The 22,517-nt window shown below is 30.8% G+C and overlaps 1 protein-coding gene across 3 annotated transcripts in view; it reads left to right on the forward strand.

The window, feature by feature from the left end:
* LOC114941589 (uncharacterized) overlaps positions 1–22,517 on the forward strand; it is an 86,430-nt gene that overhangs the window by 6,366 nt on the left and 57,547 nt on the right. For 2 of the 3 annotated variants that reach the window (XM_029316601.2, XM_085487051.1), the window contains exon 1: positions 15,590–17,371. In XM_029316601.2, the coding sequence (XP_029172434.2) occupies positions 17,196–17,371 (176 nt within the window). In that variant the 5' untranslated portion in view covers positions 15,590–17,195. Of the gene's footprint in view, positions 1–12,464; positions 12,554–15,589; positions 17,372–22,517 lie in introns of those variants that run through there. The other variant, XM_029316599.2, reaches the window with a different exon arrangement.

The raw sequence follows: 22,517 nt of genomic DNA on the forward strand, positions 1-22,517 counted from the left end.
AAAACAGAAACACTATTCGTTCATCCTGACCTAGATATTCGTCAGTCTCTCCGTTTCACCGTATTTATACAGGAAAAATCTCGGACTGGCCCTTTTTCGATTCGATCTGATCCTGACCTAAAAGTTTTATCGTCGCTGAGTGAGAAATTGTGCAAAAGGAGACACGTTGCTCGGATGACACGTTGCTTGGAATTTCAATAACAATCAGTAGCGACCAGTTAATATAACTTTTAGTACAAGTAGTCGGATAATATCAGACTGGTTCTATTGATATCTGAGCTACAGTATTTTACGATGTGCGAAATTGATCTAGTATTCTATAGGTCAAGAAGTTATTATGAGTTTTTTTTTTGTTTTTTTTTACAATTGCTGTTTATGTGTTAATAATATTAATGATCTTTATATATACAAGACAATTTTCAAAATTATTATTCTTTTAAATTTATTCTTGATTACAGCATTGTTATAATTATAGCAGTTAACGTTGTGAAAAAAAAATAATTTTTGAAAGACTGTCGATTCAATATAAAAAGTTGATCCTATTGTGATGTTTCATAATTGGAAGTTTAAATGAACAACTTAATGGGAACAACTATAATCCATTATAAGCCAACGAAGAAAAGTGAAACATCATTCGTCATCTTATACGGAAAATTATGCGAGAGTTTCTCTCGGGTAAACACTGCTGCGGTATTTGTCGAACAAAGAAGAAACATGGTAGAGTTTTTATCAGCCGTACTTTTGATCGGCTTGCCAAGTCGAGTCGTGACGTGTTAGATTTGCAACACAAAAACAGACCATGGCGAATCATCGCGAAACGATTGCTGCAAGCATCCTTTAATTTCTATTAAAGCTATAATTAAGATCTGTACTAAAGCGGTCGCATGTGCAATAATGTTCGCTGACAATGAATTATCACCGATGGCATCGTTAATTTCTCGATTTTAATGCAATCCAAAGATTCGTCGCGGAACTTGCACATAAATTTTCACACAAACTATCGCCGGTACTTATCTTGATGACATCGTAATACATCATGTTCTAAACTTTTCGTGGAATAGAGGTCTACCGTGTGTTCATTTTTCAAATCTCCATTTCTAATATTTCAACTATTTTATTTCTATTTTATTTTTGTTATATTATTTACGATCGATAAATAAAGAGAACAAATTTAAAAGTAATAATTTAAAAGTTTTTACTTGCAAGAGATTGGTTGCTGCAAATTACAATTCTTTCTCTCTTTTTTTTTTTTAATAGAATAAGTTTTTATTTTTTATTCAATCTTTAGAAAGTATTTTTTTACCATTGTTAAATGCACATTATAAAATTTAAATTAAAGATAAAATTGGATAAGAAAAATTCCGATTATTTTTGTTTTTTTAATTTCAGAAACAAATAATTACTATGATTTTTCTTTTTTATACTTAATGGAAAAAACAATCTCTATATTTTTTTATTTGCGATGAAAATTTGATAATTAATACCTATAACATTTTTTCACATTTACATGATTTTATCTTTTTTATCTTTCAATCTTTTTTTATTTTTGATTTTCTTTTCAATTGATAATAATATTCAGATATGAATACATATATATGTGTGTGTGCATATTTTTAAAAAATTTAAAACTGAAAATATTGAAATATTTATAATGTTTCGCAAATGTGCATAAGAATTACATTGTAAGTTTAGGCGATCGTATTCCGAACACCCCGTATCTAACGCATAATTTCATCTTGTTAGATTTTGCGCGGTTAGAAGTCTGCGACTTTTATAAATGGGAAACTTCGAACCGGGTAGCAATTTTCCGCGTCAAGTACTGATAATTAACGATCGCGAATAACGATGTTGAATCACAAAGAGAGCGCAGGGCAGATCTTTTAGAATCAGGATTCATATCAGCCATTTCTTGCAAATCGTATCCGCGTATGGATTGCGCAACGGGATGCCATTAGTCTTCATTAGAAACAGGATTGCACGAATCTTGCAACACATTTACGGACTAAACATAAATCTATCATCACATTGATCGCGCCGCGTTGCAATAACAACGTACTTTTTTGTGATACATTGTGTGCCCGTTGCATCTTGGTTACAATGATAACATATTTTTGTCCAACGGCATACGCGTTAATTTCTGACATTGTCACGCAATGTCATCTGCGATCATTACTTTAAATATGAATATGCATACATGTGCAGATATAAATATAATTATATACAATTAATGTAATATAAATAGGTAAGAATATAATCTCGCTTGTTGAAAGTTATTGTCTTGTTATAGGAAATTTTGAACTAAGGCTTCTTTGTAATTTTAAACATCTGAGTTTATCAATTATAATCACATGATCGATTAACTTATCATCCGTTATCGATTCGATTATCGTGCGCGCTTTCACTTTAAGATTACTCCTTAACCTCGAAGATTCATCACGAAGATTTCATGACGGCATGCCATTTGATAACTATTGAATTTTTCTTATTATTTAATATTCATTATTATTTAATATTCTTTCTTTTACAAGCTTCTTGTGTCCCTTTCGATAAAACAGGGATCGTTCATATATTATCAAGCTTCGTAGCGTCACCACCGACTTCTAAAGTGGTCGTACATAATTAATTAGTAGAAGAATGTTCGCCGATTAAACTAGGTCACGCGACTGACGTCCGTCTCCATGCCTGATCGGATGATGATAGTTATTTTTATCTCTTCGAGAGGTGCGAGAGAACCGCCGCAAATTGCAGGGGTGCATTGTTGACATCATCACGCATTCTCGCGTTGTTCACGTGAATGAACGTTACTGCATCTCGTCGATTCGCTTGAGAACGATAAGTTCAAGGACACCGGTCTGAACGTTTTAATGTTCATACTGATCGATCGATCGCTTTCGCCCTCAATGATACAGGCGTGCAAATCCAAGTTAAATTTCCATTTCTTGAATTTTTTCTATCATCTTTATTTTTCTTAAACTGTAAAATCAATTTATATTTATTCTATAATTTATTTAACATGATTATACTTCATATCATATTATTTTTTTACGACTTTAGATTTTACTTGATTTTGCATCAGATGTGTAATAACTATATTTATTTTATTTTTTGCTGCACTCTGTTTATTTAACATCGCTGGTTTATACATATCAGATATTTGTGTCTCTCTACTTAAATCTGCAAAACAACCAGTCTCAATTTTTTTTCGTCTTGTGCAGACACACCTGCCGCAGGTGCAGATCAGCAAAATAAAATGTCGTTGTAGGGCAATGGCCGTAGAGTGCCGGTTAAAATCCTCTTTTTAAATAGACAAATTATTGATGATTCGTACTTGTATTAAAATTATTTTTGCAATATGTTCATCTCACACGAACCTGAATTTACACCAACAATTTTAATTATAATTTATTTTTCACTGTAATACTTTTCTCAAATATGACACTTTTCAGACATATTAGTTTCAAATATTAATTTTTTGCTTATCATTAAATTTCTAATTATTTTCCACATTATAAAAAAAAATAATTTTTTTTATCAAACAATTGCTGCAGTCAAAATTACGAAGAGTTTTCAAATTGCAAATTATATATATACTAACGTGATAATAACGTGATATTAACGCGTAAAGTTGAAGTGTAGATTTATTATGCAGTACATTAAATATTTCATTTATGCACGAATGTTACGCATCCTGCTATTTAATTCTTCATGTGCTGTGATATATTTCTATTATTAGCATCCACCTTGTCACCGCAATTGAAGGCTTTGTTTTCGTTTGCGAATAAAACTGTATGACATGATTGAAAAAATGTATCAAGTTATGCGATGCGCGCGATCACAAATATCATAGCCTAAGTATTAATGTATAAATTTATAAACATGACAATATGTGTGAAGACAAATATATGACAAGCATTATTTCGTGAAAATGCTGAAAATAGCACAAAACAACAAACAAGATCACATTACGAGAATCAAGTTGACTAAAAACAAGAGGTAAAGAGAAAACGCGGAATTAGCGACTAAAGGAGTAATATTGCATGAACTCAAGCATTATTGTGTGTGTGTGTGTGTGTGTGATGTATCGAATTTTATCAAGAACGCCCAACCTAAAATATCTGATGGATGTTATATATATATATATATATATATATATATATATATATATATATATATATATATATTGCATATCCTTGAAAAGTATCAATTTCGAAAGACGCAAAAGTAAGTAGTTTTGAAGTGTAATTATCTCGAAGAACATAACATACATAGGTAATATGCGCTTAACTCATGCATAAGTTACATAAATCATAGTGCTAGCTACACGTATTTTACAATCAATCCTGGATTATATTATTTTAGATAATATTTTTATATAAATTTTTAAGTAAAATTTTTAAATCAATATTTTATGTTTTTGGTTATCATCGCGGATGCTATTACTCGCGGACTTTTGTCTTATCATCTGAGTAAAATAAGCGTAATTTGTAACAGTGTTGCGTTCATGGAAAAGTCGAATCCGCGGAATATTTCATGCTTATCGCGTAAAAAGCGGGAATGCAACTGCGCAGCGATATCCGTTCGCTATTTCTGTTGCAAGAAAGATAAAAGAGGGAGAGGGAGAAAGAGAGAGAGAGAGAGAAAGAAAGAAAGAGAGAGAGAGGATACGAAGTGCAAAGTTATCGTCGATATCGATGCACTCCGTTCACGGATTGCGAAGGTCGGAAGAGCGCGATCATGTGTACGACGCGATTGCTTTTTCAAATTTCCGATAATCATTATTTACCGGATGCCATGGTCAGAGACCCGTGCATATTAGTGCTAAACACGCAGTTTCAACTATCGTTCGGAAACTATTTGATATTTATTATCGTTGCAGTTATTACTAATAATAAAACGTTTATTTAATCTTATTCTAATTATGAAATATATTTTTAATATTTATATATTTCTAAGTTTTTAATTTCAATATTTATGCATAAATTATTACATTTATTAATTTTGTTTTTTTCTGCACTTTGTATTTTGTTAATATAATTTAAATACGTTAAAGATTAAGATTCTCTAGATTCAATGCAACTTTCTTCCGTTACTTTGAAATGTTTGAGTTCTCATAACCTACCAGAAATTACTTCTTTTCATATTCCATCATCAATCATATTGCGGTTATATGATAACTTTTAGTGGAACATATATATCATATTTTAGTATACAAAAAAATGTGAAAATGATAAAATTGCTATAAACGTATATTTCCAAAATATAAAAATTATTTATATTTGCCGTTAATTAAATATGAAATTATTATGTTTAATTTGGCCACAGTTTGTCAAAAAATATTTTGAATAAAAAGTTGAAAAGTTCAATTTAACTGATTAAAAAAAATTGATATTGATATTTGAAGATATCTTACTGATACTTTTTTTCTAAATAAAGCATCAGTACTTTTTATTCCTACAATGACACAAAATACCGATATTTTGTTCAATATCGTAACTTTAACACATGAACTTTTGCTTACCTTTTAGCGCTCCGTTTAATTCGCGAGTATGTGCCAACGGCACGCATAAAGGATTTGCAAGTATTTAGTCGGCGGGATCGGTCGCATGTATAATACATGGTCGCCCGCATACGTGTATTTTATTAAAACGTTATTGCCATACCCAACATATCAATGCATATCGAGCGAACAAACACACGGGACTATAAAGCAAACAGTTCGACACATTTCGAAGTTATATAAAAACGTGGAGAAAACATAAAATTATATTATGCAACGTGGCTATTGCAAAGATTATAATATAGACCTAAAACTTATTTTTAAGTAATTTTTTTTATAGCTAAAAAAAGAGATATTCAAATATTTTATTTTACATGATTATTAAGTATTAATGAACGTAATCTAAATAATTATGTTTATTGATTTATAATTAAAACGTATAATTTATTTCTCTTTTTACTTAATTTTTTAAAATAATTACTTTTTCCTCTAAATTTAAACAATTTTTTATTAAATATATGGCAAACAGTTAGATAAAAATATATAATCTTTAAACAATTAAATAACCTTTAAAGCAATTGAATCATATTTTATCTTATATATATAATTTTATGTTTTTAATTAGTGGTAATAAAGTCTAATCAAATGTTTACTAAAGAAAACTCGATTAAAAAAAATTGATAATTGAGAAAAAATGTTGTTTGTGTGTGAATCTAGAACTTCTATATAAAACAGTCCTATAAATGTCGTTATATAAATATAAAGAATAGTACTTTTTTATCTTTTTTTATTAAAAAATAATTAATATAATATCAAAAGAGAGAGACATACATAGAAAATATGTCTATAGTATTTTTCGTATCCGGAAAAGATTTATCAGAGTTACTTTTTCCAATCTCGATAAAGACGAATGATAACGACACAAGAAACATCGACAAAATCAAGTTCTTAGTCTATCATACTGTTATCTTCAATCTTACTGCCTATCAAGCATTTGGAGAGAAATAACTACTTATTCACAGAACCCGTTTGTCCGTCACAACAAAATTAACTTGTATAATGTGTGTCATGTTATTAATAAATCATTAATATCATTCATATATCACACACTCGCGTCCAATAAGCTCTCGTAACCAACAGTGATATGAAGAAGCATGACTTCTGTATCTTCTATGCTTGACTGCATTAGGTCATCGCATGTTCTGGATATAGTGTTATGAATTGTTATTGCAGTGTTAATGCAACGGGCGATCGGATAAAGTAATTGTTTGCAATTTGCCTTGAAAATCAATAACGTTAATTTCTTCGTAATGAAAATTGACTTAATCACATTGCGTGTTATACATTTTTTTTTATCGTAATAAAGTACATGTTTTTTTATACATAAAATTGGATTTTTAATTATCTAATAATTTAATATTTAATGCACGCATAAAATGCACACATTTTATTAATAAATTATTTTTTTAAAGGTATGGATCTTAAGTCACAAAATTTATATCACTGTTAATTCTAGCATGCTTAATTAAACCTGAAGTATATTTTAATTGAAAAAAAATTGTTATTCTCTCTTTTTTTTGTTTAGTTAAATTTTTGTTAAACAAAAATTAAAAATTAAGTATATAAATGTGAATTATATAATATGCGCGAGAATGTAATAATTTAATCGCGAAGTATTATGTTTAAAAATATAAATACTCGTATGATTCACATATGGAGTTTTTATAAATATATTACTTATATACAACCGATAGACTCTCATTATCCGTAGGTAACCATTGAACTCGATAGGAATTAAAGCACATTTATGAAGAAGCAATGTACCTTAAAGTGCAAAAATAATAAAATATGTAAAATGTATGTTTTACAACATTCATGCATTAGGAAACTGACTATAAACACTTGTCTATAAATATACTTGTCTATATATGCTTTTTAAGAATATCACATTCCAGACATAATTGCATGATAAAACTTTAGTAATAATGTAAAAACGGAATTAAAAGTTTCTGTTGTATTAAATTCAGCTAAATATAAGCTAATGCGTAAATTGACAAAGCATATAATTATAAACTTGTTTCTATGATAGTGAATATCACATGATGTGTATGTCATGATTAAATGATTATACAATATTAGTTACAATGATAACACATTTTTACAATATTCAACCTTTACATTGACATGCATCGTGAAAACGCATAACTGCAAATATGATGTAATGTGAAATGGACCTTAATATCGAATTTGGTACAGAGATATAATTCACTAATACATTTGTTATATAATCATACATGACGTGTAAAACCATTTATTTGCATATATGATTGTATGAAAAATTATGTTAAAAATTCATCATTTGAAAATTATTCGTAATTATAATTTTAATAAAAAATTTGACAAGTTTTATCTTTAAAACTTGTTATAAACAGTCTCTATATAATATTATTAATAATTTATAAATCATTGATATATTGATAATTATGAATGATATACTTAGAGATTAATGATTATTCCATCTGCAAATTGTAAAATGATATTTATGACGTTTTAGTTTTAATTATTTATTATTTTGGATATTTTGTGCATGAAAAATATCTAACATTATAAGAGAAAAAGAGAGATAAAGAGAAACAGAGAGAGAGAGACAGAGGGGAGTAGATTATTTTAATTAAATATTATGGTATGTTAAGTCACATATATTTGCGATCTCTATTTTAAGAGCAAAATATTATAATTCCTGTTTTGCCAAGATCTATCAACTTGCACTCTCACGATACTAAACATGTATGGTATCTCGAAGATATCTATAGTCCTTTTGAACTCGCGCATGATTACGTTTTCAAGAAATAACTCGCGCCAAAGATTAAAAGAGTAATTTATATGAGTCATTACATTTCCATGTCGTTCACGTAAACATCTTATGTGTTGCAAATAATAAAATACTGAAGAAAATCATACGAAGAATTTGGATAATATAGTTTTTTCATAAAGTTTATAGTATAGTTTATATTGAGCTTAAGCCGAGCAGTAATTTAAATCATTCGTTATTACGTACAACACATGCTTTGTTCAAAATATATGTCACTAATATTCGAAACATGAAAAATTTTAAGTTAATGCAATTTTTTCACAATTATTCTCATGATGTAATTAAATTTTATAATGCGTATTATAAATTCAAATTGTAATAATTGGGTCGATAATTGGCTTTCTTTATATAGATTTAAATACCGTGGTATCAATAGTCGAGTTTGAAGTGTAAGAGAGTAGACGATGAATGGCATCCGGGTGAAAACGTAGGCATTAGGGAGTATAGACGAACGCGGCGTAGTGAAGTCAAATTGGCCGCAAGTCGTTAATCCGCCATCGAATCGAGAGAGCGAGGATAGTCGGAAGCGACGGGTGGTCGCGCGTGTGCATCGAGACGAGAGCAACTTTCGTTGTCGCTGATGACCGATGACGTGTCAAACATCTTCCCGACCGGGAAAACAACAAGCCGCGACCAGCAACGCGGGGTTACCCTCGTGCACCTGCGTCCCACGCGTAGAATACACCCCGTGTAACGTTTGTGCTTCAACCCTCCGCGACAATTCCCGAAAATCGGCCGGTCGTGATGAACAAAAGAAGTCTGATATCCAGACGGCTGGTTATTATTAACATAAAGCGACAACAGGGGTTTCATTAATGTCTTTCTTTTTCCTCTTCTCAGCCGCTCGATATTTGCATTTTCGCTATACAAGATTCGATGCTTTAATTAGCACTCTTTTCATATTTTTTATTACGTTTTTTTATTTATTTTTTGAATGTATAGTATAATATAACATACATACATATATATAGCATACAACATATATATACATATATATATATATATATATATATATATATATATTGAATTAGATATACATTTTTTAATGAAAAGAGTAAAATATAATTTGCAGGTGTCATTTATTTATTACAGGTGAACTAGTAAATGATTAATGGATGAAAAAAATGATCATTGCATTTTTTTCATAGTTATAAAACATGATCATATTCTCTCTTTCTCTGACGTCAAAGATGTGAATATGATATCACGAGTTTTTAGTTATTAAAGAGTTACAGAGTTACAAACTCAATAGTTACACGTTTCCTAGAAAGAGTGCTCATTCATTTCATTCTTTTGTTATTTTTTTAATATCTTTAAGCAGTAAAAAATTCAAAATTAGAAGAAATGAATGATTTGTTAGAGAATACAAAAGATTGGAGAAATATGAATGTATATGAATATATATGCAATGGGGGATACAAATCTAAAAAACACGTGGCATAAAAACACGATTTATATAAAAAGAAAGAAATATGTAGAAATATAAAAAAGAAATTAATAACAGTTTTTATGAGATACTTGACATATGAATTAATGAAAACGCTAAATGTATAGAATCGAATGTGCATTTCGCGTACTTTGTCGAGATTCTAAACATTTAGAACTGAGTGCATCGTACGTATGTTACCTCTAGACGTCTTATCAGCGCTGTTGCATATACTGCGTATGCAGCGGAACTTCTGATAATAATGCAATGTCAACGACCTGATATATCAACGCAGTCCTACCTGATGCCAGTTTCTAGATACAGTCACTTGCCATCATTTACTTTTTCAACGCTCTGAAAAAAAAACTGAACAAAAATTCTCGAGGCTCGAATAAACTTGCTGATCTCTGCTTCACTACGCGTTGCGTCTTTGACAAAAAGTCGAAAAAATATTTTTTAAACAAAATCTCGTAATAAGTGTAAATGATCTGACGATTGGAAAAATATTCTCTCTCTTTCTCTCTATCTTTTCGAGAAATATTCCGAATATTTTATACATAATAAATTTTAAACTTTTTATTATATTAGAGGCAATAATAATATTACCCCTGAGTAATTTTATCGTTATATTTTAATCTTGAGAAAAAATAGCTCTTATTACTGCTTTATATGTACTTTGAGACTTATACGCATTGTATGATATGCCAATGAAAATTTTCTTGATATTAAAATACAGTGGCAAAAGCACTCTGGGATAATTTCATCTAGCTTGATTAATTAAGTACAATGCGACAGAAACATTTTATGGCATCTTTATTCTCATACAAATACAAATTAAATTTTATTTTACACAAGAGAAAATATCTTTGTTAGAAATAATTATTAATTTCAAGAGCCGATGAAAGAATATAATATTTAGAAATCGCATGTAATATAAATGTATATACATTAAACATTTAAAATTGATTCAACGCTTTTATCGAACGAAAAAATATGATTTCGAAAACTTGCTCAGAATATTTATGAAAATGTCCATTCTTATTCTATAATGAAGCGATCTGAAAGTGATTTGAATAAATATCTACATATATTTCTCGTTGAGTATTCGAATCTATCTTACGTATTTTTTAAGTTTATTTTCTTGGAAATAAAATTGCATGTCCGTAAAAAAAAAAAAAAACGCTCGCATAGTCAAACTTTTCATTCTCCGCAAATATCGATCATCTCGAAGTGCAGGATCTCGATACGACGGAGTCGATCAACTCGATAGGATTATTGCAGCGTCACAAATAGTGAAAACATGTGTCTCTTGTGTTGTGCGATCGGGATCACGTACGTGCTAATCTGCAGTCATATACGATGTAACAGAGATTTGCGTGACCATGAACAAAGACCACCCTTGATCCTGGGAAACGTCGCGCGATTGTCACGAATTAGCGCTGTTATCCGTGCACGCGGAACGTGCAACCATTTTACGCGATGTGATTTATCCGTGGTCTCTGAATCGTTTTGATTTTGGTTTGCCGAATGTCGGTCAGTCCGACTTCATGCCGGCACTGCGACGAATCGCAAATTTGATTTGCGTTCATGCTCGCGCGCGCTTCAACCTGGCGGGTTTTCAATCTGACTATCTGTTCAGAGTTCGTCATTCATTTTAATAAAACAGATTTCACAGTTCGTTAAAATGGATACAGAACAATTTGTGAACGCAGCGTATTTAATTTTTATTTGCAGTAAAAGCAAGTGAAATTAAGGCTTGATACAATTTATTTTTCACGTTCTTTAATGTTAATTAATATATGGAAATAATAAATCTGGGTGCAATATGTTGCAATTGCTGCCTTGTTTGTCGTTGATATAAATAAAGTTTTTTATGCTTTAGTTAAAATGTGTGGATGTTAAAACAGCTTTCGAAATTCAGCTCTTGTGCAACTTTAGCTTGTATATTTAAATGGCCAACTTTGCAAATATTTGATGTAAATATTGCTGATGTAGCATTCAGGTGACAACGCTATAATTACGATCAAGATATATATATATATATATATATATATATATATATAAAATTTTAATATTGATTATAGAACCAATTACTCATTTCTTTCTCTATTATGTAACTCATTGATCATCGTATTGCATCAGTTGGAAGCTGTATCATGACCGATCAGTTATGTCATTTCGTCGACGACGATGCATCAGTTATCGTTTTCGCATCGATTTCTCCAAGCAGCATTTACTTGCTTTTAAACACTTAATCACAGTTTTACTCATGTTACGGCGACAATCCAATTACAATCCATCGCACGTGTAAAAAGAATCTCGCTGAGAATGCGCATCAGACGAATACTTACGAGCATACGTGCTCGAATAAATATTTTGTAGTTGATGCAATTAAAGTACGTCCTCTTTATTCGTTCTAATAGCAAACATTTAAATATAGAAGACGTCGCGTCGAGCACATTTTAAAAGTGCATAATTATTTATCGTATAAAATAGAATTGCACATTGTATTAGCAAAGCTAACTTTACACTATAATACGCTATAAGAAAAAGCTTAGTCATTAAATAAAAAAATTTTTGTTAAATTTATACATTTCCTTTTTTTATGCAAACTTTTTTTGTTATGGTACAAAATTTCTAAATTGACAAAATATTATCTTTATGTGCAGGAAACCTGAAAAATGAAGGAAGAGGTGGACGAAGATGATTCTGGCATCTCTTCAGGTGCATCTGTTCCTGAAAGCACTGTTTCATATGGGTAAGTCAATTATTATGTTTTATTAAATTATGATACGAATGATTTCTTCGCCACTCGCCACGATAACGACGCAATGATTCGAGATACATGATGATGTATCAATAAGGATATTTTTTAAATATAATTTTTTCTGGAATTTCTTATACATAAATTAAAAGTTCTTTTTATTGATTGTCAATTGCGAAATAATATTTACATCGTAAATCACATAAATTTATATGCACATAATATTAATGTTATAATTGAAATATTTTATGTAAGGAGAAAATATTGATTTTCTATATTACTCTTTAATCACTTTCTTATTAAATTCGCGAGATATAAGAAAAAAAGGATAGATAAAATAATTACATATGATTGATTAGGTCTAAAGTAGAGATGAAATTAAAAATTTGAAGATTTAAGTTAGCTGTTCAATCAATTACTATTAGCTTATCTAAAAGAAATGCACAGATAAATCTTTAATTTAATAGATCGACGATTATGCATGAAGCGGTGTAACTTGAAAACATACGTGAAAAACTATTTTCACGGTGTAAAACTTATTTATTCCAAATATTTGCATAAAGTACAGATCACTGTTAATTCTATAGTTTCTTACATGATAATCTAACATTCTTCCACGATTGTGTTTAGTTAATTAATCAACCGTAAGTATTGCACATTCATCTAATCGAAATTACCAGCTCGCTAGCGTTACAGCATGGTTGAGCAAAAAAGTTTTGCTCTTCGAGTTGTTTGACAGCATCGATCATGTCAAAGCTTACGTACCTATATATAGTTCATATTTGCTGAATGCAACTTCAACAAAAACCATGAAAAAAATGTCCCCTTTTGATGTACCGTTTTGTTATCAATCTTTGAAGCAAAAACATTGCAAAATCTGAGATAATTGCTAAAATAAATACTGAGAGATTTTATGGTTATTTGATAAATTTTTGGATGTTTAGAAAATTCTTTTTTTTCAATAGAGATACTAATAGTAAAAATTTGTTTACGATTATAGAAAAATTATCTCTCTGATGTGCTTCTAATTGATTTTTTATTTTATTTTAAAATAATACATACATATACATATGAATACAAAAATTGTATATTTTTTATACAGCGTATTCTAACATGTATATTGTTGCGTCCTCGGGACGCCTCTCGCTCAGTCACTCACACACAGTCACTCTCACTCGCGCGCGAAATAAAGACACTCGCATAATAGGGAAATGAACTTTAATATGAGGAACCAATACACGAAACCAATGAAATATAACAAATAGTGCATTCGTAATGCAAAGAAGCTCCGGTCTCGGAAAACGTCCGCACGATGCGACCGCTAGACCAAAACTGTCATGTCTCCCGAAAACAGAAGAAGACCCTTAGTTGTTTAACAACAATTCCCTTGACGACGATCTCCCGGAAGCGTAAAGAGTTGATCCCGCGAAAAGTATCACCCGATACAAAGATGTAGATCCAGGGGCGTAACACGGGGGCGCAACAATATGATGATATGGAAATCAAAGTAATTCTTGTTTAATATATTTTTAATAATCTGATTGACTGCATCTGCACATATTTCAAAATTTGCCTTAAAAACACGTATTTTAATTATTCAAACTCTAAACTATAAAATAATGGAATTACAAAGTGAAATGAATGCGATGAATAAATAATGCCAATTTTTTTACTACAGTTATTTTACTGTAGTCTGCATACAAAATCACACAATACATCGAAATCGCAGACTATATCTCTTGTTTACGAACAAATATAAGAAAGTAACTCGCTATACCTTACGCACATAATTTCTGAATATATTACACAATACTGCATTAAATGAATATTTACTTTGGATGATAAGAAAAGCAAAATTGGACATTGCCATAAAGATACAAACTATTATATTTGATATTCCCAGCGACAAATACGAAATATCACACGAGATGAAGCTTTGTCAGATATATTACAACGTACGCGGTTAGCTCGATTATCGCTTCGAGGGTTACAGCGAATTTTATTTGCATTTTGTTTGAAATACGAGATACAGAGAAAGATCGCGCAAAATATTCGATTAAAAAACAACTGCAAATATCGGATCGTCGCATCGGACATATCGGTTACCAGAAAATTCGATGTATCGCTTTTGGTTTACTTTTCGGAGCAAAAAATCATCGGTATTCTCTGCATATAATATTTGTGAAAATTTAACAAACTGCGCAGTTTTTTTTAACATCGGTCTCTCAATATAGTTATTTCCTGACTTATGCGATTCTGGTTTTATCATATTAAATAATCTTTAAAAAATTCCGATGTGCTTTTAGTATTTTCTCATATACATGATTTATATTATATACCCATACATGTATATTGTAAGAATGTCACGAAAAAATCTTACGATGGCTCATTCGAAAGACTGCTTGTCATCAAAAACAAATTTTGCTAATAATAAAATTTTTTTATGACGAATGGTGGGTAAAAATAAAATCGTATTTTTATTCCATCGTTAAATTATAAAATGTACGCACTTTAATATATACATTTGAGAAAACAGGGATATGAAATATCAATTATTGTATTAATTATTGTATAAAAATAATAACTAACATTGAATATACTTTAATTGTTCAAAGTTAATTATTCTCGTATAAATATACGTAAACAGTAAAAAAGTCTCATATTAACTGGAGAAACATTTATATTCCTATATTTTCTCGTCTAAAATATATATAGGTATAAAAAAAATGACGCTCACAGTGTGTGTGAGATTGAAAAAGCGCATTACGCACATTTAAATAAAGATTCGCAAGGTAAAGAAGGTGCGAGTATCGATTTCATATACGAGTTTTGATATTCCCTTCAGAAGCCGGCCGGTATGAATGCGGCTTAATAATGTGTCGTTATCACGCCAAGCGAATTGACGACGCGGGGGTAAGAGGCAAAGGGAAGCCGACGAGGGGAACGACGATTGGTTGTCTCAGAAAGAGGGGAAACGCTGATTGTTCGACGGGAGAGGGGATACGGCTAGTCCAGCAGTTGGCATCCGACTGTCGTGAGTTGCGGGTATACATCTTTCTCTCCCATTCACTCGTTATCTTTCCCTCTCGTTCCCTTTCCATTCGATTACCTGGTCCTTCCCTCCCTCCCCGCGCGTTCGTGTTTTGGACAGCAGGTAGGGTCGCGTGTTGATTTCGCCCGCTGACAGTTTTACAGGTACTCGCGTCCGAGGTGGACCGACGACGTCGTCGTGTCGTGTCGTGTCGTCGTCGTCATCGTTGCGTCGCGGCGCGTCGCAGTTTCTTGCGCAACAAGAAAAACGTGGTCTCTCCTCGCCAGCAACTAGCGCGCGCGACCGGCAAAAATTGGACGCGACGTCAAACGTCAGAAGGAAAAGGCGGGAGGTGGTTCTTCGCCGATTGTGTGAAAACGTTCGCGTTTGTGTCCGCGCACGTAGCAACAATTCGCCTAATGAATAAAGATCATCGCGTTCCAAGTAAATTATCGCTCCATAACATACGGCGATTGCATTCGGGATACTGTGTCAAGGTCACCGGCAGCAAGTTCGCGCCTCGTGTCACAGCGCTCTCTTGCATAGCGCATTTCTCTGCGCAATAGCCTTGGCAGAGGGAGAGAGACAAAAATATTGCGTCTAAGTGTCGCTGTCATATCAAGAAACTCGTAACTCCGTAATCACGACTGGCCTCTTGTCGGGGTTTGTTTACTTTAAGAATTCTTATACCGATTTGCGACACAGTGTCAAGGCCGCTGTCAACTTTCGGCGAACAGTTTACGAAAGCTGCGGATGTAATCTATCATGACGGCAATTAAGAATTATCATCGAAATAACTCCAAAATCGGTGAAGATCGATCGAGATCGCATCGAAAATGCACCGAAGCACCTAATCTAAACTTACTTCGCGAGTTTTGGTGAATTAGTGCTTGTAAATGAAATTGACAGGAAATAGGATTTTTAAAAGACACTGTGCGTCGATAGGATACACATATAGGCATCTCTCTACGGGATAATATACTATTCCCGAAGGAATGACGAGAAGATTCGGCGCCGGTACGCTTCGCTGACCGGTCGATGAAGCTCGACGAAATTCGCGAAACGTTTAGCAGCTAGATAGAGACGACTTTATTATCATCATCGCGCATGAAAGTTCATCAAATGACCGCGCTTAATCGCCGGCAATCGGCTAATTTTAATTCGCCCGGCAAATAAGCTGTCGCGATAACAAGTTGTGATCATCGACTATATAATGCATTGACGCGATGACGATGATGTGTCTGGAGACGAGGCTACCGATCTTTAATGATCCGGCAAACAACATTGAAACACCTGCTGCAAATTGCGATCAACGTTTATCAGTACTGACGAGTGCCAAATAAAAAATACACAAAGACAACGCGCACGGGTAGTGTGCTTAAATAACAGTTATCGTATACTGTAACGTTTTTAAACTGTATTGTGATAAATATCGAGAGGCCTCAAAAGAGCAGATTAAAAAGTCCGATTCTTTTTCGATACAATGACCAACGACGGCGAGCGAATATACTTTATCCAAGTAGACGGATGAAAGAACTCTCCGAGAAGAGAGAACGTATATTTGTATATCTCAATAGCAAAGTGCGTCCTTTGTGAAGTACCAGCATGTGGCAACAGCAGCAACAACAGTACTTGAGGAATTTGCCCTCGCAACATTCACAACAGACTCTCCATCCGGGGATCATAGACACGGATGACCGCGCGCATCAATCGCATCACCAGCATCATCATCAGCATCATCAGCATCATCGCGCCACCATTATGAATCTGCCGGTACCAAGGTCAGGCTCGTTTTCTTATTACGAGATAAGGTCGCGGGGCGTATCAAGGTGAACGGATATGCGTGCACGCGAGAGTGATAGGGATCACGTCTCGGATATGATAATAAATTTCGTTAATTCTCAACGCGAATATGGGGTGGGATTCGATCATATTTTAGTTAATTATCATTTCCATAATATATTTCAATAATGTCAATTAAAAGTTGATTTATTCTCGCAAAATATAACGATTAATTATAATTTATTATTTTTTATGTTAAACACATAATAACAAATAATATAATTTTATTGGTACTACATCTTATAACTTTTTGCATTATATATATATATATTTAGCAAATGATAATGAGCTTTTTTATATTGACTTCACGATGCCACTTATGTTCTATGAATCGTATTCAGAAGAATATTTTAGAATTCCGAATCGTTAATTTAATGATACAATCTTTGATTAATTTGAATTCAGTCTTTTCTCATAAATTATTATCTGTTGCAAATCTTGGTAAGTAATGTTATTCTTTTACAATTCAGATTTTAATAAAAATATTAAAAATTGTATATAATTTTTATTATAATTATAAGAACTTTTACTTTTCTTCGAAGTATATAAAAATGTGACATATATTTCATTTAAAAATTTAAAAATAATCTTTTTTTCATTGTAATAGATTTTATTTACTCATCGTATTATATAACAATTTCAATAGTAAATTTTTATTTTATACTCTTGTCTACAATTGTAGCAATTTTAATTAATATTTTTAATTAATCACTCTTACTTTTAATTGTGTAAAAATAACTAACCACAAATGTAATACTATATTATTAAAAAACGTAAAATTTATCAATATAAGTTATTTTAAATTCAATATGATATTATACCTAATCCCCAATGAAATAATATTTTTAATAAATAATATGGCAATATCAGTTAATATCTTAAAACGATCTCAATTCTGTTCTGTATTTTTTCTTATCATAAAAATAGTATAAAAGAAAATAGTGAAGATAAATTATATCTATCGATTTTTTAAACATCTTTTTAATCAGACAACTAGTTGAATGTTGCATATTATAGCATGAAAGATGTAAATTATCAATTATTGCAAATTGCAGTTACGTTTGAATAAAGATGCGATAAGTTTTGTATGTCAGCATAAAATAATTTTTAGACGGTTTGAATGAAAATGATAAATAACATTTAACAAATACAACGAAATGCAACATAAGATATATATATATATATATATATATATATATAGTGTTCAATATATCATATATACATTGTAGCGTTTAAGCTATCGTGCCATCATCAAAATAATTAGTTATAGCTAAATAAATATGCATTTATAAATAAATTTATTTTTTATTTTGCACAGCATCGTTAATATATACTTGAGTAGATCGAAAAACAATCTTATGTGTCATTAGCATACATAAATCATGTCGCTTTAGTATCAAGTAAAAAACGATGTATAAAAATATAATGCAGATATACAAATATATATATGTGTATATGTACAAAATATTGCTAATTTTATATTCTCATGCCAGCAAGTTAGGATCAATCACATTGCAACATTCAATATTTTGTCTGCCCCCCCCCCCCGCCCCTCTTTTTTTTCCCCAATTTTATTCTTTTTCTTTTTGTGTCCCAAATCTATAATCTTGTTGATAAATTTATAATAAGAAAACATAATTGAAGTATTTTTTATTCGGGAAGATTGTGATAATATATAAATAAAATGTTGCTTATACAGCATAAAATTAAATTCAAAAATAAAATTAATATATAATTTATATATAAACTTTTCCGTTCCAATGTTTAAATATGGGATTTATATTTAATATAGTAATTTATAATATAAAATTATTATAGAAAAAATATTAAAATATTTCTATTTATATAAAGACCATTGTTAAGTATATTAATAGTGATTTGACTTACAAATATATGACAACATTATTGCGTATGTGTTATGGCTATCTTAGCAAGCGATAACTGTGCACAAATAGCTTTGAAAAAGTATGAGGATCAACACGTGTGACACGTGATGATAATGCTGACTACTATAGAAATAAACGATTATTAAAAACGAGACTACGTGGTTAATGTGCGAAGGTAAGGATTTTATTGTTTTGAAGAGCACTGTCTAAAATGTCTGCAATTAAACTTTTTTTTTGTTTTAATCTTTATCTGCAATCTAAAAAATACAGAACTTAATTTTTTTATGTAATAAAAAAATTTTTTACATTATAAAAGAATTCGAAAATTTTTATATCAAAACTATCGTGACTGTATTTATATTAGTTGCAAAGTTTGCTTATTGATAGAAAAACGAAAAAACGAAGTAATTCAATATGGAGTTAAGGATTTTTTGTCACCGAGACTGTTTAAAGTAATTGCAATTAACCTTTTTTTTCAATTTTGTAAATATGGGATTTATATTGATGAATAATTTATATCAATGTTATAGAAAAATTCTAAAACTTCTATTATAAAGACCATCACTAATCTATCTCTAACAATGTAAAAATTCTGAAAAAATTAACACAAGTAATTGCATTACATTATCAAAAAATTGCAAACTACTGCCATTAATTTTTGCAACATATGCTTTATAATATATTTAATTTAAATATATACACAAATTAAACATATATACATATATTTATTGCTACTTGTGCGTTTGCATATTCGCAAAATTTATGCGCATTGAGGAAAATAATTTAAAAAGAAAATTTTCAACAAGCAGCGATGAGCAGTCGTTTTTATTATGTTAATTTTTAATTTTAACAAATCTGAATTTGTTGTGTAAATCAAAAATTGCGGAGTGATCAAACGATTCAATTTATTAATAGATGTTAAATTATACAAAATATACAAAATTCGATGTGTGTGTCGTCATATGCTAAATATACATTCGATATTTGAATCAGACAACATAAGAATGCGCTTATTAAACTTGTTTAAAAATTCTAATAAACACATGCACAGATTTATAAAGATTACATATAAAACTGTTCAATTTACTTATGATTTTTTTTATAAACATTTTTGCGCGCATTGATTCAGACACATCAGACAATAGACACATCATAAAATCGATACATCATTATAACGACACATATATCTAGACAATCGATGAGCTTTCTGATCGTCCGCTCTCATATAGTAATTCATGAGCAGGCGTGTTAGAGCACACCTCATGGAAGTCTAACGAGCGATCTTACTTTCTCGATTGTCAAATGAGCCGAGCGATTCATCGCATGAAGACGGAGACGCGACGTGATTCTGGATAATTCTGTATCCGCGACTTGATTTGCATGGCGAATTCAACTCGACGACCTTTATAAGGAACGACATAATAATAACGTTAATGATAGCAGTCTGGCTGGCTCGTTTGCATGCTCTCGAGAACGTCGCGATGAAGAATCAAAAGAGCAAAGGGTAGTCGTATTAGTATAATATCTGATAAGATGTATCGGGGATTTATTCAATAATTGCTCGTTATATGTATATTCCGAGAATGAATCTAGTAGGAACTGATTAGGTCTCAAGATACAGGGAAGACAATAGTGATTGATTACGAAATGGCGTAATTCGACGATTAACCATCAGAAATGCCGCAAAAACCAGAACAAATTAAAATAAATTTTGCAACACAGTTGAGATATCTCGAAAAACCTGTAATTTTGCATTTTGATTTGATTACTAATTAATAAAATCGAAGACATATTTTGGATGATAAATCTAAAGGTTTCGTCTACTTAATAAAACTAATTTATTACGAATTAAAATGTTTATCTTAATTTTGACAATATAATTAATTTTTTGAAATCTGTCCGCTTGCTTCCGTCATTGACTTTCATACAAATATTTATCATTTCTTTTTTATAAACTTTAAAGTTGCCAATAAAAAACAATTCGCGTTACTTATCTGAATTTATGTCACCGATCGCTATTCGTGACATACATTTGTGGCGGATATTTGCAAATCGTAGTTTGGTTTGTAAATCTATCTCTCTTTCCGACGCCATTCGTATACATCGAAAATAATTTCTTGCAATGTTTATGTATGATTGCCTGCCTGTGCCTTGCTCGTTTCACCTATCGATCTCCTGAAATCGATTTAAATAATAAATATAAAACACTGTTGCATACTCCACCATTCGTTGCTTTGTATATTCGCTATCGATATATTAAAATCATTGTAACAAGTGCAACTTGTTATCATACATCAGTATTTTATGACTATGACTATATTGAGCTGGCATTACCATTTTACACACAACCGAATAAATATATACAATACATAAATTTAGTACTTTTATTGCTAATTTATTGCTCTAATATTGGAAAATTTTTATATTATAAGTGATAATGTTATATGTTGGTATCGATAATATAAAATTAGAAATTAAGTAATAAATTAGCAACAAAACAGCACTTTTTTATAGTTTTATTCAGTTGTGGTTATATAAAATGGCTGTGCCAACGTAATAGACATTATTTATATTTGCAAAATATAATTAGTCAAATCTGAATTTTTTATTTCAAGATAAATTCAATTATTCGACAAGTTTGCATTAAATTAGTTATTAACAACATAGTTGTTTTAATTTAAAAGAATAAAGATTTATATTTTGTTTCGAAGTTTTTCGGTTTGGAATTGGATTCGACGCTTGAAATCAGATGTTAAACACTTAAAAAACATTTAAATATTTATCTATTTCGCGCGTGTTTTTAATAACCGACAATTGTTTTTCATATTTTACAAGACACCGCAGCTTTGAAATGCATTTAACTTATAATCAGTAGACAAGCTGGCTATTCGTTTTCGCTCTGTCTCTGGCACATTCGGTGCAAGACTACGCATATTTATTTCTTTGCTTGTTATATAACAGTTACATCGGCGCAAGAGGTATAAGTATCCGCTAGAAGTGCTAAGTATCCACTTTAGTTGTCTCACGTCGCTAACATCAAGAGATCATATTAACTCTTTGGCTCCGTAATCTCATTGGATTAGTAAAAAAATGTACTGTATCTGATTAAGATACAAAACATTCTAAAGAAGAAAAATATTCATCTAAAAAGATTTAGAAAAAAAGTATTAAGATTCCTTTTTTATACGTATAATAGCTT

Source organism: Nylanderia fulva, unplaced genomic scaffold, assembly GCF_048542155.1.
Source record: "Nylanderia fulva isolate GAGA-0341 unplaced genomic scaffold, ASM4854215v1 Scaffold5, whole genome shotgun sequence".
Lineage (NCBI taxonomy): Eukaryota > Metazoa > Arthropoda > Insecta > Hymenoptera > Formicidae > Nylanderia > Nylanderia fulva.